Source organism: Camelus ferus, chromosome 3, assembly GCF_009834535.1.
Source record: "Camelus ferus isolate YT-003-E chromosome 3, BCGSAC_Cfer_1.0, whole genome shotgun sequence".
Lineage (NCBI taxonomy): Eukaryota > Metazoa > Chordata > Mammalia > Artiodactyla > Camelidae > Camelus > Camelus ferus.
Window position 1 is genome coordinate 22587240 of NC_045698.1, and position 14515 is coordinate 22601754.

A 14515-nucleotide genomic window follows, 5' to 3' on the forward strand; every position below is an offset into this window, starting at 1 on the left:
AGAGTTGACAGCATCAACCTATGAAGTCAAACGCAAGTCACTGTGACGTGAGGCACTAGTGGGAAACTGACAGTCCTCCCACAGAAAGGAGACCCCTATCGGGAGAGAGCAGACTGCAGCGAGGAGGACTCCGTCCTTCGTGTTTATGTGTGTTGTGGGCGAGCAACTGACAAGCTGGGAAAAAAAGACAATGGGGCCACAAGTGCACTGCTCCCACCCAAACTCCGCCAAGCTCATACATACATCATTGTCCAATGCAGATTCGTCATCGCCCAAGAAAGCAATCTTGAAGTCTGTGCAGACAAGCCTCCCGTAGATCCCACGCTGACAGGAATCTTCCTGGACACACTTCAGTACTGTGTTGGCTTCACAGAGCAGCTGTTCACCTGACCGAAACCAAACAAGTCCACCTTAGAGCCCTCAGGAAACACACAGTATGCAAACAGTACAAGCCTCCCCGGCTCTGTTCCCGTAAAGACACACAGACACACACACGAATCAACACGGCACTTGAGAACTTCACACTCTCCCAGCACGTAGCATCGGTGCCTGGATAGGTGGAGACGATCTTGGATGTATGTACGAGCACAGAGCCTGGTATTTTTATCACTTGGGCCCAAGCAGACGTTCTGCAGAAGTGGTACCCAAGTAGGCAAAGCCAGAAAGGCTGCCCAGCACGCTCTGGCACGCAGCTCTCGAGCCCCCTTCCCCATGAGAGGGGCCAGCCCTCACCCTGGAGCTGCTGGGAGAGGTGGGTGTCTCCCGCCCAGGGCTCCCAGGCCACTGCCTCAGGCGCAGAGGCTGCAGCTCCACGGATGAGGACAGGAGGAAAAGAGAGGTCAGAGGTGTGTGGGGAAAAAACAGTTTCCTCTCTTTCTTAGTTGTGAGCATTTCCTCTCAGTGTGTCACCTTTCCTGCTCCATCTGCAGACACCCAGCAGTGTGAGGAGCGGTATTTCCTGGTGACAGAGAGTACTTCTCTTGACAGCCAAAAGAATGAGGATTTAGGGAGAGGCCGGAAGCAGAGAAGCTCATGACGACTGGCAGCAGGGGGGCGGGGGGCGGGGAGGCCAGGAAAAAGAGAAGGATGAAAATGAAAAACTGAGTGCAGATACTTTGCAACAAGATAAAAAGGAATTTTCTTATCTTCCAACAACCAACTTCTTGGAATTTCCCTCTGGATATTTCCTTCAATGGCTTTAAATTTACTATTTAGCTCAAAATTCATTTAATCTAACATTCAGTATGAAAACAAAGAAGAATTTCAGACACTAAGACTATCAAGGGACATATACTACGTTTCTTCTTTTTTTTTTTTTCTATCTTCCAAGGGATTAATTACTAGGGAAACACTGGAAGATGGCTCAGTCACCAGGTCAGCCTCTACAGAGACTGCAGAGCTTGAAGAAAACAATGAAGTCAGGGCCTCATTAGAGTTTTAAATAGTCCAAGAAAAGTGCTTCAGCTGAGTCTGAGGTGGAGGACACACGTGTGAGGCTCCCTGCACTTTCAGCTCCCAGCGTGAAACAGCTAACAGTGAGCCCCTCCCCAAGACCAAGCAGGCCCTGTGGACAGGCAGTCAGGCCCCGGAGACCGGAGTCGGCCCACGGGGCTAATACAGCATCCCGGGGAGGCTGCACACAGCACGCTGCGCCTCAGGTATCAGCTTGCAGGTGCAGACAGAGCCTCGAATCATGGGCAGAGGAAGCTGGAAAAGATTTCAGTCTAGTCTAGGCAACTGGGGCTGCACACCTGGGAGAGACCATCAGGAAATCTGGGGGATGGGAGAATGTATACACTAAGCTAAAAACAAAAGTAAATTTCAGAATCTATAACCCAACAAAAGGAAATAAGATACATGGATTGAGGTTCACGCCATCATTATAGGAAAAGGCCTTTCAAACTTAATATTAAAAAAAAAAGTTACAGATTCTGATACACTTACCAAATAAGGTGGATCGGTTAGAAACATGTGTGTATTCATAATCTCCCAATAAAATGGAATAAAATTAAAAGTACTGGAATGAGGCCTCTATTGTTTTGGGAAAAGGTACCTAAAAATACTTACGCAAATAGCTATTTGGGATTGGAAAAAATAAAGTGGAAGAACTGAATGCACAACTCACAGGAGAGCCCCATATATGGAGAGCTGCACCACCAAGTAGTTTTTATTTCTGAATTCAGAAATGATGGAAACTTGACTTAAGCTATAGAGTCACTCATCTCCATCTCAAAACAAAACAAAACCCCCCAAAATCCCCAACCAATCCAGGCTCCTTGGTGATGAGGTGATGACTATAGACAAAGCCCTGGCAGCCCCAGGGCTGGTTAAACTCCAGCAGGTGTGGGTCACAGGGATCTGCAGGGGACCAGCATTTTCCTGACCAGCGACCAGAACACTTGATGGGCCAAAGTAAGACAACCTGAAAAAGGGCCTCATTTGTTTAAAAAAGAGGTGAGAATTTCCCAGATTTATTTTTATCAGCTTGGAGGAAGGGGAAACAAAAATTCTTTGTAGATGTTGTAATACACAATCCCAGGTGTGTAGTTACTGAACTAAAGACCTTGATATTTTTGTTCAACTCATTACTGTCACACGCTGTCTGGATGAAAACAAAGGGGTTTATATATAGTGCTACTAGGGATGACAATTTATCACTGGCTTTGAAATTGCACACGAGGGACGACGCTAACATGATGGTTACCTGGCAACAAGTGAAGAGTTACTTCCTTCTCTGTAACTTCCTTTTCGTTTGTGTGAATTTCCTAAAAGAGAAGAGCAAAGGGTAATATTTTTCTTTGTTTAAGGGCTCAAATGAATCACATAAAGCCATTCTTTCAGAATACACACTAAAACATCATATGCCCTCAGGAGTTTTCTGTTTATTTAACACGCTAGTTTTTTTTTTTTTTAAGTTTTTTTAACTAAAGGAAGGCAGAAAATTCCAACAAGTTGGTTCAATGTATTAAACTAATTATTTTGGATGGACAGTTATTAGTCGTCCCAAGCAAAGGCCCAGGGATGGGCACCCCCCACCTAAAGGAACAAATGTCGCACAGCGAAGTAAGGCAGCTGAAGGAGAGTCAGAAAGAATGGAAGGTGGTCCACAGAGTCCTCTCTTCCTCTAGTGAGAATCAAGCATCAAAAACAAAAGACTGTTGTGTTTTTGAGAGAAAATGGACCTGTGTAAAGGGCTCGAAGTTAAGAACAGGGAAATGTGAATGTATCAAGTCCATACTGGTCCGTGTACTCTGCAGCACAGCAGGGCTCAGTAAGGGCGCTGGGCACGCATCTGCCCACTCTGAGTCACTACCACCACCAGGCAGCACCCCGAGATGCAATCACTTCTAGTAAGGAAGCAAGGCCAGGTACTGTGTCACTGTTTCTCAATAAAAATATCTTCAAACACGTGTATGTTCGGTTCAGTGTTTAGTGGATATTCAAAGATAATTAGCAATCTGTAATGAATTAACAAACCAAAGCAACAATCATGGATGGCTGTTAACCAAAAGAGAGGCAAGTGGGGCCCCCTTATCAACCTACCATGCCATCTATGAAGAATTCTTGCCAGAATGTCTAACCTCAATGTGCCTGGGCTTCTATGTCAACCCACCAATTTACAAGAACACAGGGACAGAGAAACATGTTAAATGATACCACAGGGATGCCACCAGTCAAATCCTGACTGTCGGAAATTCTACAAAACACAACCAGTTCTGCTGATAAATAAAAACGGAATTTTAAAATTTTGCTTTGAGTAGAAGTCTCTGGGTAGTACGAGTTTTCTGAATTTGTTGATTCAGCCTGAAGCACGGCACTAGAAGCAAGCTGGGGACAGCTGAGGCAGGGAGAGGCTGGGCAGCCCATCTGGAGGCTGAAGAACAAGAACACAGTCATGGCTTTTTCAGAGATCCCATCTTGAGCATGCTCTATTTTGGAGATAACTACGATTTCCACCCCAGGAGATGCCAATAAATCAAGCCGCTCTGAGGCAGTGCTTCTCACGCCAGTGGAGGGTCAGATCACCTGGGGGGCTTGTTATCTCTACAGACATTCGGACTCCACCCCCAACCCCGCTCAGACAGGCCTGAGGACTCGGGAGTGTGTAGGATGCAGCTGGGCCTCTGGTTTTGAAAAAGCTCCCCAGATGATTCTGATGCGTTGCTCTAGGTTACACCAGAGGGACTATTTTTGCATATGTAAATGCTATGAGTGTTTTGGTAATTTAGAGATTCTCATTGAGAGTTTTCATCATCTGTCATTGACAAAGCACTAAATTAAAGCACAATTATTTTTGACAGGTCTATCATCTTTGAGGAAAGCAAAGCTATTCACTCATTGAATTCAATCAGCTGTTAGAAAACGGGCAATCATCTTTAATGCTTGGAATCGTTCAAAAACTGAAGCCCCCACGGAGAAGACTACCCTACTGTTGCATCTGCAGAAGTATCATCTTCTGATGCGGAAGAACTTATACTATCCAAAGCTACCTACATACACCAATTCTTGAAATGGTTAGTGAAATTCTTTGTTTACATTCCATAAACAAGACAATCAGAAGACACCTTCAAGGATTCTGTCCTACCCAAAACTTTCTGCTTCTCAGCCTCCGGGAGTGAACCACCTCCTCCCCATCGACTGCACGGGCTGCTGGACAGCAGATCCTGCAAAAGGCTAATCACATTGGCTCTGCATTAATTTGGCTGAAGGGCTAAGAGAAGTTGAACAAGCTGGCCACTTCAGCTACAGACTTGTAGATTTGGCCACAAATAGGGGGCAGCAGAGAAAGGTATTCTACAGAGAATGAGATACTTGAAGACAGTATGTGGAGATAAAAGCCCAACTCCCAGACACACAAGCAATCCCGCCTGAATTCCACGGCTTTCCAGGTTCTAGTAAGGCCCAACCACACCTCTGGCCCACGGTTCCATGAATCACACTTGTATCCTTCTAACATACTCCCTTGCTAACAAAAATTAGCTACAGTTCTGTTGACTGTCACCAAGGGTACTGACTTAGGTCACTTGCACTAACAACAGAGACACCACAGATGACAGAATCATGTTCTGCAACATGTCAACATGCAATTTTATCAAGGCCACAGGATCAGGAACCAATGTTACAGCCACCATGTCACGAGTTGAGCTGGCAGGGAGGAGTCAAATGCCAGAGGTAGCATCAACCACCTCAATGCTGTGCGTTTTAGATGAGGTGAGGACGTATGAGGCTGCCAAGCTGTAAAGCCTCACTGGATTCTACCATTGTTCAAGTGGATAGAAAACCCTGAATGGCTTTCCTTGGCTAGGACCCCTATATTTTCTTGCATGACCTCTCTGGGTGTACAGGCACATACAACCCCCTGCCCTGCCCCCTCCTACGTACCAGGTAAAACAGAATATCCCACATCATTCTTAGCCTTGTCATTTCCAAGGTAAGTCATACATGTATTTGTATATACATATATTTAAAGCAGAAGATACTAAGCTTCTAAAGATAACTGAGGTTTGTACACGGAAAGGGAGGAGATTTGTAAGAGACAAAGATCATTTAAATGAATCCCTACCAAGCGCTAGGTAAACAGGAGCACACAGGCTGGCGGGGAGAACAGACAACGCTGACGACTGATGGATGCTATTATAAAGACTTTGACGTGGGGCTACAGGAGCACAAAAGTGGGGACCTAACTCTGCAGAGGGACCAAGTGGGGGAGGCTGTTCAAGCACATGCTTCCAGAGAAGTGGCTCGTAAGGAACATGCAGGAGTTCCCCAGCTGGACCAGCAGAGAGAAGAGGAAAGGGAAGGTGCAAAGACATGGAGGCAAGCAACTCCACAGGAGGGTGAGAAACACGGCCGTGCAGCAGTGGGCTCGCCGGCCGTATGAGGGGGTCTGGGCTTTCTCCCGTGGGTGGTGGGGGGCACATGAAGGAATGCAAGGGGGGGGGTGAACAAAGCACACATATTACTGTCTCCAATAAACGTCTTTCTGGTAAAAGCACAGGACTAAATCAGGAACCTGGGTGGGTTCTAGCCTACAGAGCTACCAGGAGGACCTCGGGCAAGTGTCCTGGCCTCAGTGTCCCCATCCAAAAGGACAGAATCAAGAGCAGTAATGCCTGTCTTGTGAGATGAAGTAGAAGAGACTTGCCCAGGATCAAAATTATGACAATGCAGTGAGTCGGAGGACTTGTGCCCAGAAGGAGGGAGGTCCCCGATGGCTTTCCCTCCTAGAAACAGAAAAGGAAGACCCTGCAGACCTGCTCTCTCCATTCTAAAACACTCTGTCACAACATGGCACGGTATTCTCAAAGGGATGAAAATGAATCTACTAGAAGCATTTCCCAGGAGAAAAGGAAAAGGCTGGAGACATTTCCCCACTCACCCTCATCTCTATCAAATGCCCCAGAAGCTTAGTATTTATTTTTCATTTTAAAAGTATGGACTCCTCTTCTTCCCTAGAATATTGTTAAATACAGTCTGATGTTGGCAACAAGTTGCTGACCAAAAACTGACGTGAGAAAAGGGAACACCCACCTAGCAGCTAAGTGGTGGAGCAGCCACACGTCCCATGAAGCATGTGGGAACATCAGCACTGGAAGGGACGACAGGGAAACCACCAAGATCCCCAACAGTGCTGACTTCCTACTAAAGCTGCCGTGATCGTCAGACTTCCGCCTGCCCCGCAGACAGGGCGAGGAGAGCTCGGCTCAGCACAGACGCACACACTGCTGTCCCCGTAGCCAGCGTCCAGGGACCAGGATCCTAATCATCCCTATCTCGAATGCCGCTACACCAATAACAAGACTCGACTTAACCAAGACACTGATCCCGAAGCAACCTCACCCATTTTGATACACTGCGGAGAATCATAAAGTGAAAAAAAGATTTCCAAGCAGCAAAAACTGATGTGTCTGAGTTTGTGCAGAGTGAGTGAGGCCCTCCACACGCTGTCCGTCATTCTCAGCCTCCACTTCAACTGCATGCATGTACTAAGCCCTATGATGTGCCAGGTAACCCTGCGTCAGTAGCTCACTAATCCTCACAACAACTCTAGGACTGCTATTATCTCCATTTTACAGATGAAGAAACTAAGGCTTAAAGGGTTCAGGAACTTGCCTTTTATAGGAAAAGAAGTCACTAACCAAGGGTCCAGCCCGCGCCCTGACTAACTCCAGAGCCCACCTTTCTAGTCGTTGTGCACTAGCTCTAACAAACGTCGTCTCCAATTTCCCACCACCAAAAAGGAAAGTCATCACCTCCATTGCGTATTTTAGAAAACTAGCCTCCTGTTACAAACTGATTAGAACAAATCAGAAAAATTCCCTTAAGAGAACTGTACTCAGTGGAGGATTTGCCGTGTACAGGATAAAAGTACGGGAAGGCTGACGTCAGCTACGCTCCTGAGAATCTGCTGAGAGGTTGCAAAGCAGCCTGGTTGTTTTTTCATTCCACTGGTTCTCAAAAAGTATCTTCTCCAGTTTCTTACCAACTTCACATTCAGGGTGCACACACCTTGGCAAAGGAAGAAAAGGGGAAGGGTCCCGCCAGATGATCACTGACCCTGAAAAGAATGGGGGTGGGAAGGACAGGGTCCCTACAATTAAGCTCTTATAGGTCAAATGCTTATAAATGTTCACATCAACACTTCACTGTTTACAAGGGCTTTGAGTCAAAAACTGAAGTTGTTATTCTCAGTTTAATTTCATCCAGCCAGAAGGGCAAATTCCAAGAGGCAACAGAACATCCCTTAAGGTTCCAAAACACAATTTCTTTCGATCACATCTGGCACCAAGTGCTAAAAAGACTTAACACAAACATTCTATTTCCTCCAAGTTGCTCTACTGCTCTAAAATGAACACTTAATACTCTTTGTTTTCTCAGCTAAAACAGAAAATCCAAGGGGGGGGATGCATTTGCATCTACATATTGGGTGGGAATCCATGTGTATCTTAGAACAAAATTTACCTTTTTTTTAAAGCAGAGTGTTGTATTTTTAATACAGCATAGTACGAACAATTTGTTTTGTCTTTCCCCTGGTTCCTCCAAATTTTTCTCTGTGCATGTACTAAAAACAAGTAATACAGATTTGGGACCACAGTCCAAAATCCAGTTCTGGTACCTACAGAAATGACCTTGGGCCTGCCATTTAACCTGACTGGGCTCCAGTTTCCTCCTGCAAATGGAAACAATACTACCAACGTAAGGATCTGAAGAGAAATGGGTGTGAACATCTGGCACGTACATTCAGTAAATGGGAGTTGTCACAATTGTAACTGTAATTGGCGGTGCTGGGGGCTGAACCCAGGACCTTGTGCCTGCTAAGCATGCGCTCTACCACTGAGCTCTCCCCTCCCTGCTCTGCGCTGCTTCTTGATTCCTTTCTTTTTCTCCTCCTTTCCTTTGATGATTAAATGAAGAACTCAAATACACAACTTAAGAGTTACAAGTGTTCAAGATTCTGTCACATGAGTAGAATAATTTCTACTTCTCCCTCAATTCTGTTTCCCACTTTAAACTGACTGTTCAGGAGGCTTCTCAATTCTTTTTTTTTCTGTGGATGAGAAACTCCTGCAATTAGCATTGCTCAGGTAGGCCCTAATTCTGTAAGGCTGACTACACAGGAATATCGAAACTATGGGAAAAGAAGTGGCATTTTTCTATTAATAGGATCTGTCTTCTACAAGCCCACAACGACTTAGGTCTCGTCATTTGCTGTCTTTTCTTCTGCAACAGAAAGTACTTTGAACCCACTACAAGACCAAAAGAGTAAACTAATGGCTTTCTTAAGAGAACACCACACCCAGAGAAGGGACTGCTCAGGCATGCTGTACAAAAGGAAAGCTTTCTTGACTGCTGAATTTTTTCAAAGTATATTAAGTAGCTGAAAGTTGGTGATAAATTGAGCGTAAGCACTTGAGCACTGGAATTTAAGGAGCCACACTATAGGCAATCATCACTAAAACCTAACCCGTCTCTGGTTAACACTTCAACAAAACTATAAATATTCACTATCAATTCTTACTGATAATCAACTCAAGAGAAAAAATAAGCACCATCACCTCTACCATCAGTCACTCCCCGCCCCCAAATCAAAATATACAGCAGTCCTGAGAAGAGAAATAACCTAGAGGACTCCCATAAATAAGGGCATGCAAAGAAGAATCACAAAGAAACCCTCCTCTCACGGACAGGACTTGTTTCCTTCTATTCTGGGAAGGTACCGTCTGGAGGAGGAGGCAGGGAGGACAGAAAGGACAGTATGCACGGCCTGGGTCCTACAGCTCCCTCACCCCCGGATTTCTACAACCGCTCTTCGAACTCCATGAGAAAAACACAGAAAGAACTAACAAATATGGAGATACTATTTCAAAGTCTGTGAGAAGTGGTAACATCCGCTGCTTGTTGATCCAGGGAGAATGAACATAGTTGAATGGAGGAGAGGGGAAGTGGTTAACAATAAGGGTACAGCCCACCTCTGGATGTGGGTCTTAAAGTGGGTTACAGGACATGACGACATTCCCACGTGGAGGCCCTACTCCTGATCATGCCGATTTCTGAATGCGTATAAGCTGTTGTCTTCAAGGGGAATTTTATTGGACCAGTGATTAAAGGCTATCCAACTTGACCTTTACAACTGGATGAGTAAATACAATCTTTTACTTATTGACATCACCGAATGCTACGTTGTGACTCAGGGGTCACTCGGGGACTGCAGAAATCACCAGTGTCCACTGTGTGAATGCCAAAGTAGGTACTCTCAAGGGCCAGCCCTCACGGAGGCTGAGAGGTAAATAATGATAAACATTCTACGAGCCTTATGTGCCAGGCAGTGTTTAAAGGGCTTTCTACTTATTAACTCCTTTAATCCTCACAGCCAAGCCTTTGAAACAGGGCTCTTCTCCCACTAATGCCTCCACCTTGTAGATGAAGACACCCGGCTAGCACATGGTGGAGCTGGAAATCAAACCGGGCAGCTGGCTCAGTCTGTGTTCTTACGTGATGCCACACTACCTTGTATGAGGAATGAAGGAAAAAAGGGAAAACAGGGCAGAAAGATCAGTGAATGTATCTGCTAGAATCAGCTGAAACCAGGTCAAAGCAAGCATCACTGAAAGTGCTCAGGGAAAGCCTAAAAGTGTTACAGAGAGGCAAACGGAGGCTGAAAGAAAAAAGAAAAAAGAAACACATGTACCCCCCAGGAGTAACAGCTGCTGTGTGGGGAAGGACCTGGGAGCTTCCGCAGCTGACAGCTCACCTCTTATGACTTACTCCACCGGGTCCTCTGAGGCCTGAATCTCTTGAGTGTCACCTCAACCATCCCTCAAGAGTTCAGTGGGGACATTCTGATGTACACCACACTCCAGGAAAGGCTCCAACTGCAGGCAACACTTCCCTGGACCATCCCATGCTTCCCTTCTAGGGGCTTTACACCTCTTTCTCCTTCACCTCCGTATCCAGTCTATCACCAAATTCTATCAAAGTTACTATTTAATATAGCTAGAATCCATGTTCCTCTCTTATCTCCACCAGCATCCCCTAGTCCAAGCTATCATCATCTCCCACCTGGCCCACTGCAACAGCTTGCCAACTTGTCTACCTGCATCAGCCTCTTTCCACCTATGTGCACCTCTCTTTCTCTGTTCTACATCCTCTCAGAACAGTCTGCTCTGGATTATCAGTGGGACGAGGACAATGACGGGATAAAGCCTACGAGGACCTGCATGGCCTGGTCTCCACCTACTTGTCCAGTATGGTTTCCTATCACCCACCTCCTCAGTCTGCATGTTGGCCACACTGGCCTTCCTTCAGCCTCCTAGACCTGCCAAGCTCCTTCCCACCCTGAGTCCAAGTTCCTCCTGCTTGGAATACTTCTCTGTACCCTCTGTGCCCCATGACTGTGCGTATCCATCAGACCTCAGAACAAGGCTCACTTCCTTAGGGAAGCCTTCTCCGTTACCAGGCTTTTACAGCCCCACGTATCCCTCCCTCTTAGCACTCGTCATGATTGCAATTTCACATCTGTTTATGTAATTATTTAAGTCTATCTCCCCACCAATCTCTAAACTCTTTGGGGGCAGATCCTCTGTCTGGTTTTTTGCCACTCTATTGCCCTAGAATCCAATACAGGCCTTGCAAACAGTAAGTGCTCAGAAGATTTCATTGAGTAATTTAATAATGGCTTTAAGTAATGAGAGGTTTTAAAATAAATCCAGCAGGGACCAGAGAACATATGGGAACTTAAAAGACAATATCTAAGCATTAATATGGCTGGCATCACCAGATGCTCTCATCATATTGTAAAGAACTGGAGAAACGGTTCGCTCCTTTAAAGGCTGCCATGTAGGTGCTATCCATCCAGAAAGGCCAGTCGTAGAGCCTGTCAGTAAGAACTGCAGGAGAGCAAGAGCCGTGGACGGGCCTGGAGTCCTCCCAGATCTCGCAGGCAATTCAACCCGCACCCGGGGACAGCTGCCCCTGCACTATCCCTGTTCTTGGAGGCAGTGGGAGCTTCTTAAACAGTCACCTCATTTCAGAAAAGGGCCCAGAGTCCCCCTTAATCCTTTGTTCCTCTATCCCACTATCCTTCAACTCTGCCACTCCCTGCCCAGCTGTCTAATCAACAAAGGTCCCAATCTTACTTCCAGAGCTGTGACCTGTGGGATAAAATTCCTTACTGACCCCAGTTAAGTGTCATGTTCAATTTGTCAGAAAAGGAGGTAGAAAAGTACAGTTCTTTAATAATTGAGCAGAACTGGTTCTACTAGTTATGCTGACAGACTTTTCTCCGCGAGAGGCCTGAAAAGGAACTCATTTGAAAGTGATGCAAATTTTCAACAAATGGGGCATTAAACACGGCCTCTGTGGTTTGTGCAGCACCTCACGCTGCCCCATCTGAGTCTGGACAAAGCTCGCTATTGCGGCATAAAAGAATAGTAACAAGACGGCTGGCACTGCTCACAGGGCGTCCAGGTTTCCAAAACCAGGGTATCCCAGTGGCCTGAATTCAGTTAGAACAGCAGCACAAACGTAAACAGAGAGTAGTTCTGCCAGAGCGGCACGATCAAGGTTGGGGTCTTCTGCTTAACTCCTTATTTCAACATTTACCTCAATGCTATGGCTGCTCTTTTTGTTTGTTTGATTTAATTTAAAAAGAGGATAAGGGCATGAGCAGCACGTCGTCCAGTTTCCGCACATTTTACCCCACAGATCAAAAGGAGCTACGTGTGTTCCCGCTCCCACTGAGAGAATCCACAGTTCCTGGGACGCCAGCTGCCACGGCCCCCACATCATCCATCACTCACTTTCTGCGGGGTCAGAAGCACTCCCATTCTCGCTATGTCTGTGCCGGACAAGATGTGAGAACTGCCACCCCTTCTGGAGCAGGCTTGCAGCCCAACGGAGACATGCCCACCGGAACCCACATCATACAGCTGGCCCTGTGTTAAAAACGTCTCAATCTGATCTCCTCTCTGAACTCTGCTTCTGAGAAGAAGCGGCCCAAAGCACAGGGCTCCAATGAGCCTGTGAAGCGAAACCAGTGAGTCAACACTCAAGCTGTATGTCTGGTTACTCAGAGCTACAAGGTGACCCGTCTCTAATAGATACCATTCATCTCAACAAAACAGCTCCTGAGTACCCGAAATACCAAATGCCCAGGATAAAAAGACAAATGAAAATTGACTTCTGTCCTCAGGACGTTCAGACAAAAAATAACAACCAGAACACTGGGTAACCAGCGCAAAAAATATCAGACACCTGCAGAAGATTCTCCCTCTACGCCATCATCTCGTTTAATCCTCACAACTCTTAACTGCCACTCCTGCTCCCGTTTTAGAGATGAGGAAAATGAGGCTGACCAAGGTTAAGTGAAGCAAGACTGGAGCCTGGGTTGGCCTGCCCAGCGCCATGCTCTTCACTAAAATAAACCAGACCTGTTGACCACATCCTCCCCAGGGACACAATCTCCTCCCCGCTGCCTTTCAGACACTCTGTCATCGACTGAACTGTCATTTCTTCGCACCGCTCTACTCCAGCACAGCAAATGCCGAAGTGACCACACACACAGCCCCTGCCTTCCCAGAGCGCACAGGAGTCTGAGCATGGGACAGGTGCATGTGGCACTGTGCCGGGACTAGGGGACACAACGGGAGCACGGCAGAGACACCCACCTGCGTTCACAGAGGGCCAGCGAAGACTGCTACCTCTGGAGGTGTTGTTCAGACTGAGATCTGAAAATCGGCAGAAAGGAGTTCCGGACCAAATGACCCACACTCAGTCTGGCTGCACCGCCTCATCTCCCTTCTGGGCAGGGTCCTCTTTTCTTCTCACAGGACCTCTGTTCCACGGAGAAGCTCTCCAACAACATATGCTGGGGACCCCCTACCCCTCAAATGGCTCCTTACTCCAGATCTCTCTTCAGAGCTTCAGATCCAGGCACCCAAACAGCTTCCTGGCGCCTTGCGCTGGAACGTCCCTCAGATCCTCCAAATTCACATCTGAGTCAGGTCACCTCTTCCCCCCACCCCTCACCTAACCTGCTGTCCTCCTCTGGACTCCGGCCCCGCCATCCACCCGCAGCCATTCTCGGCTCTCCCCTGCCTCTCATAACCCTGCCTGCTCTGCTCTCCGCACAGAACCCGTCCACGTCTGTCCATCCCTGCCGCTGTTTCTACTCCAGGCCACCATCACCATGCACATGCCCGTGATTACAGCCACACAGCCTCCATCTGACCCCCTGGAGCATGCGCAGGGCCCACCCGATCCACTCTCCCCGAGTCCTGCCTGTCCAATTCACTGTCCAATCCACTGCCCACATGGTTCAAGTTCTCTGCAAAGCTTTCTTGTACTGTCACAGTCTCTCACCTTGTCTGTCTCCCCAACCAATGATGCAAACTGGGGGCTGAGGCTGTACTTTTGTGTATTTTTAGCCTCAACTCCTAGCATACAACTCCTGACAGGTAGTAAATTGCCAACAGAAGTCTACTGAAAGCATGCATAAGTAAAAACATACAAAGAGACAAATAATTCTGATCCTGTAGTATTCTTTAATCCTAAACATAGTTCTTAAGAGATTAAAGAAACAGCCCTAGTAAAATTATTACCTAATACTGTGAATCACTATATTGTACACCTGCCACTTATATAATATTGTACATCAACTATACTTCAATAAAAATTTTTTGTTAATTTTTCAAGTTTGAAAAATAAATAAAAATTATTACCTAAGTATATGATTAGTGAAAGATTTTACTGATCTTTTCACACACTCTGCCCTTAGCTGGTTTTCTGAAACACATTCTAGTCTCAACAATAGGGCAAGGGCATATTCAAAGACAGACTTTAAATCAAAAGCCTTATCACTGAGGATAGACTAGAGACTAAATCAATCTCTCTACTGTCCAGTTCTAGGAAGCGAGAGAAATCGGAATAGGATTTGTTTCCCGGAGCTGATTTCCAGGGCTGCTGGTTCCCTCCTCCTGGCCAGAGGCCTTCACTCCCTTCTGAGCCAGGCTGACCG

General features: G+C 46.5%; 1 protein-coding gene across 1 annotated transcript in view; it reads right to left on the reverse strand.

Annotated features, from left to right (window-relative positions):
* The window catches only part of MTMR12 (myotubularin related protein 12), a 59345-nt gene that overhangs the window by 33774 nt on the left and 11056 nt on the right, over positions 1 to 14515 (reverse strand). The window contains exons 2-3 of the mRNA XM_032470634.1: positions 2705 to 2765; positions 244 to 386 (exon numbers count right to left, since the gene is read on the reverse strand). Coding sequence (XP_032326525.1) covers positions 244 to 386; positions 2705 to 2765 — 204 coding nt within the window. The remainder of the gene's footprint in view (positions 1 to 243; positions 387 to 2704; positions 2766 to 14515) is intronic.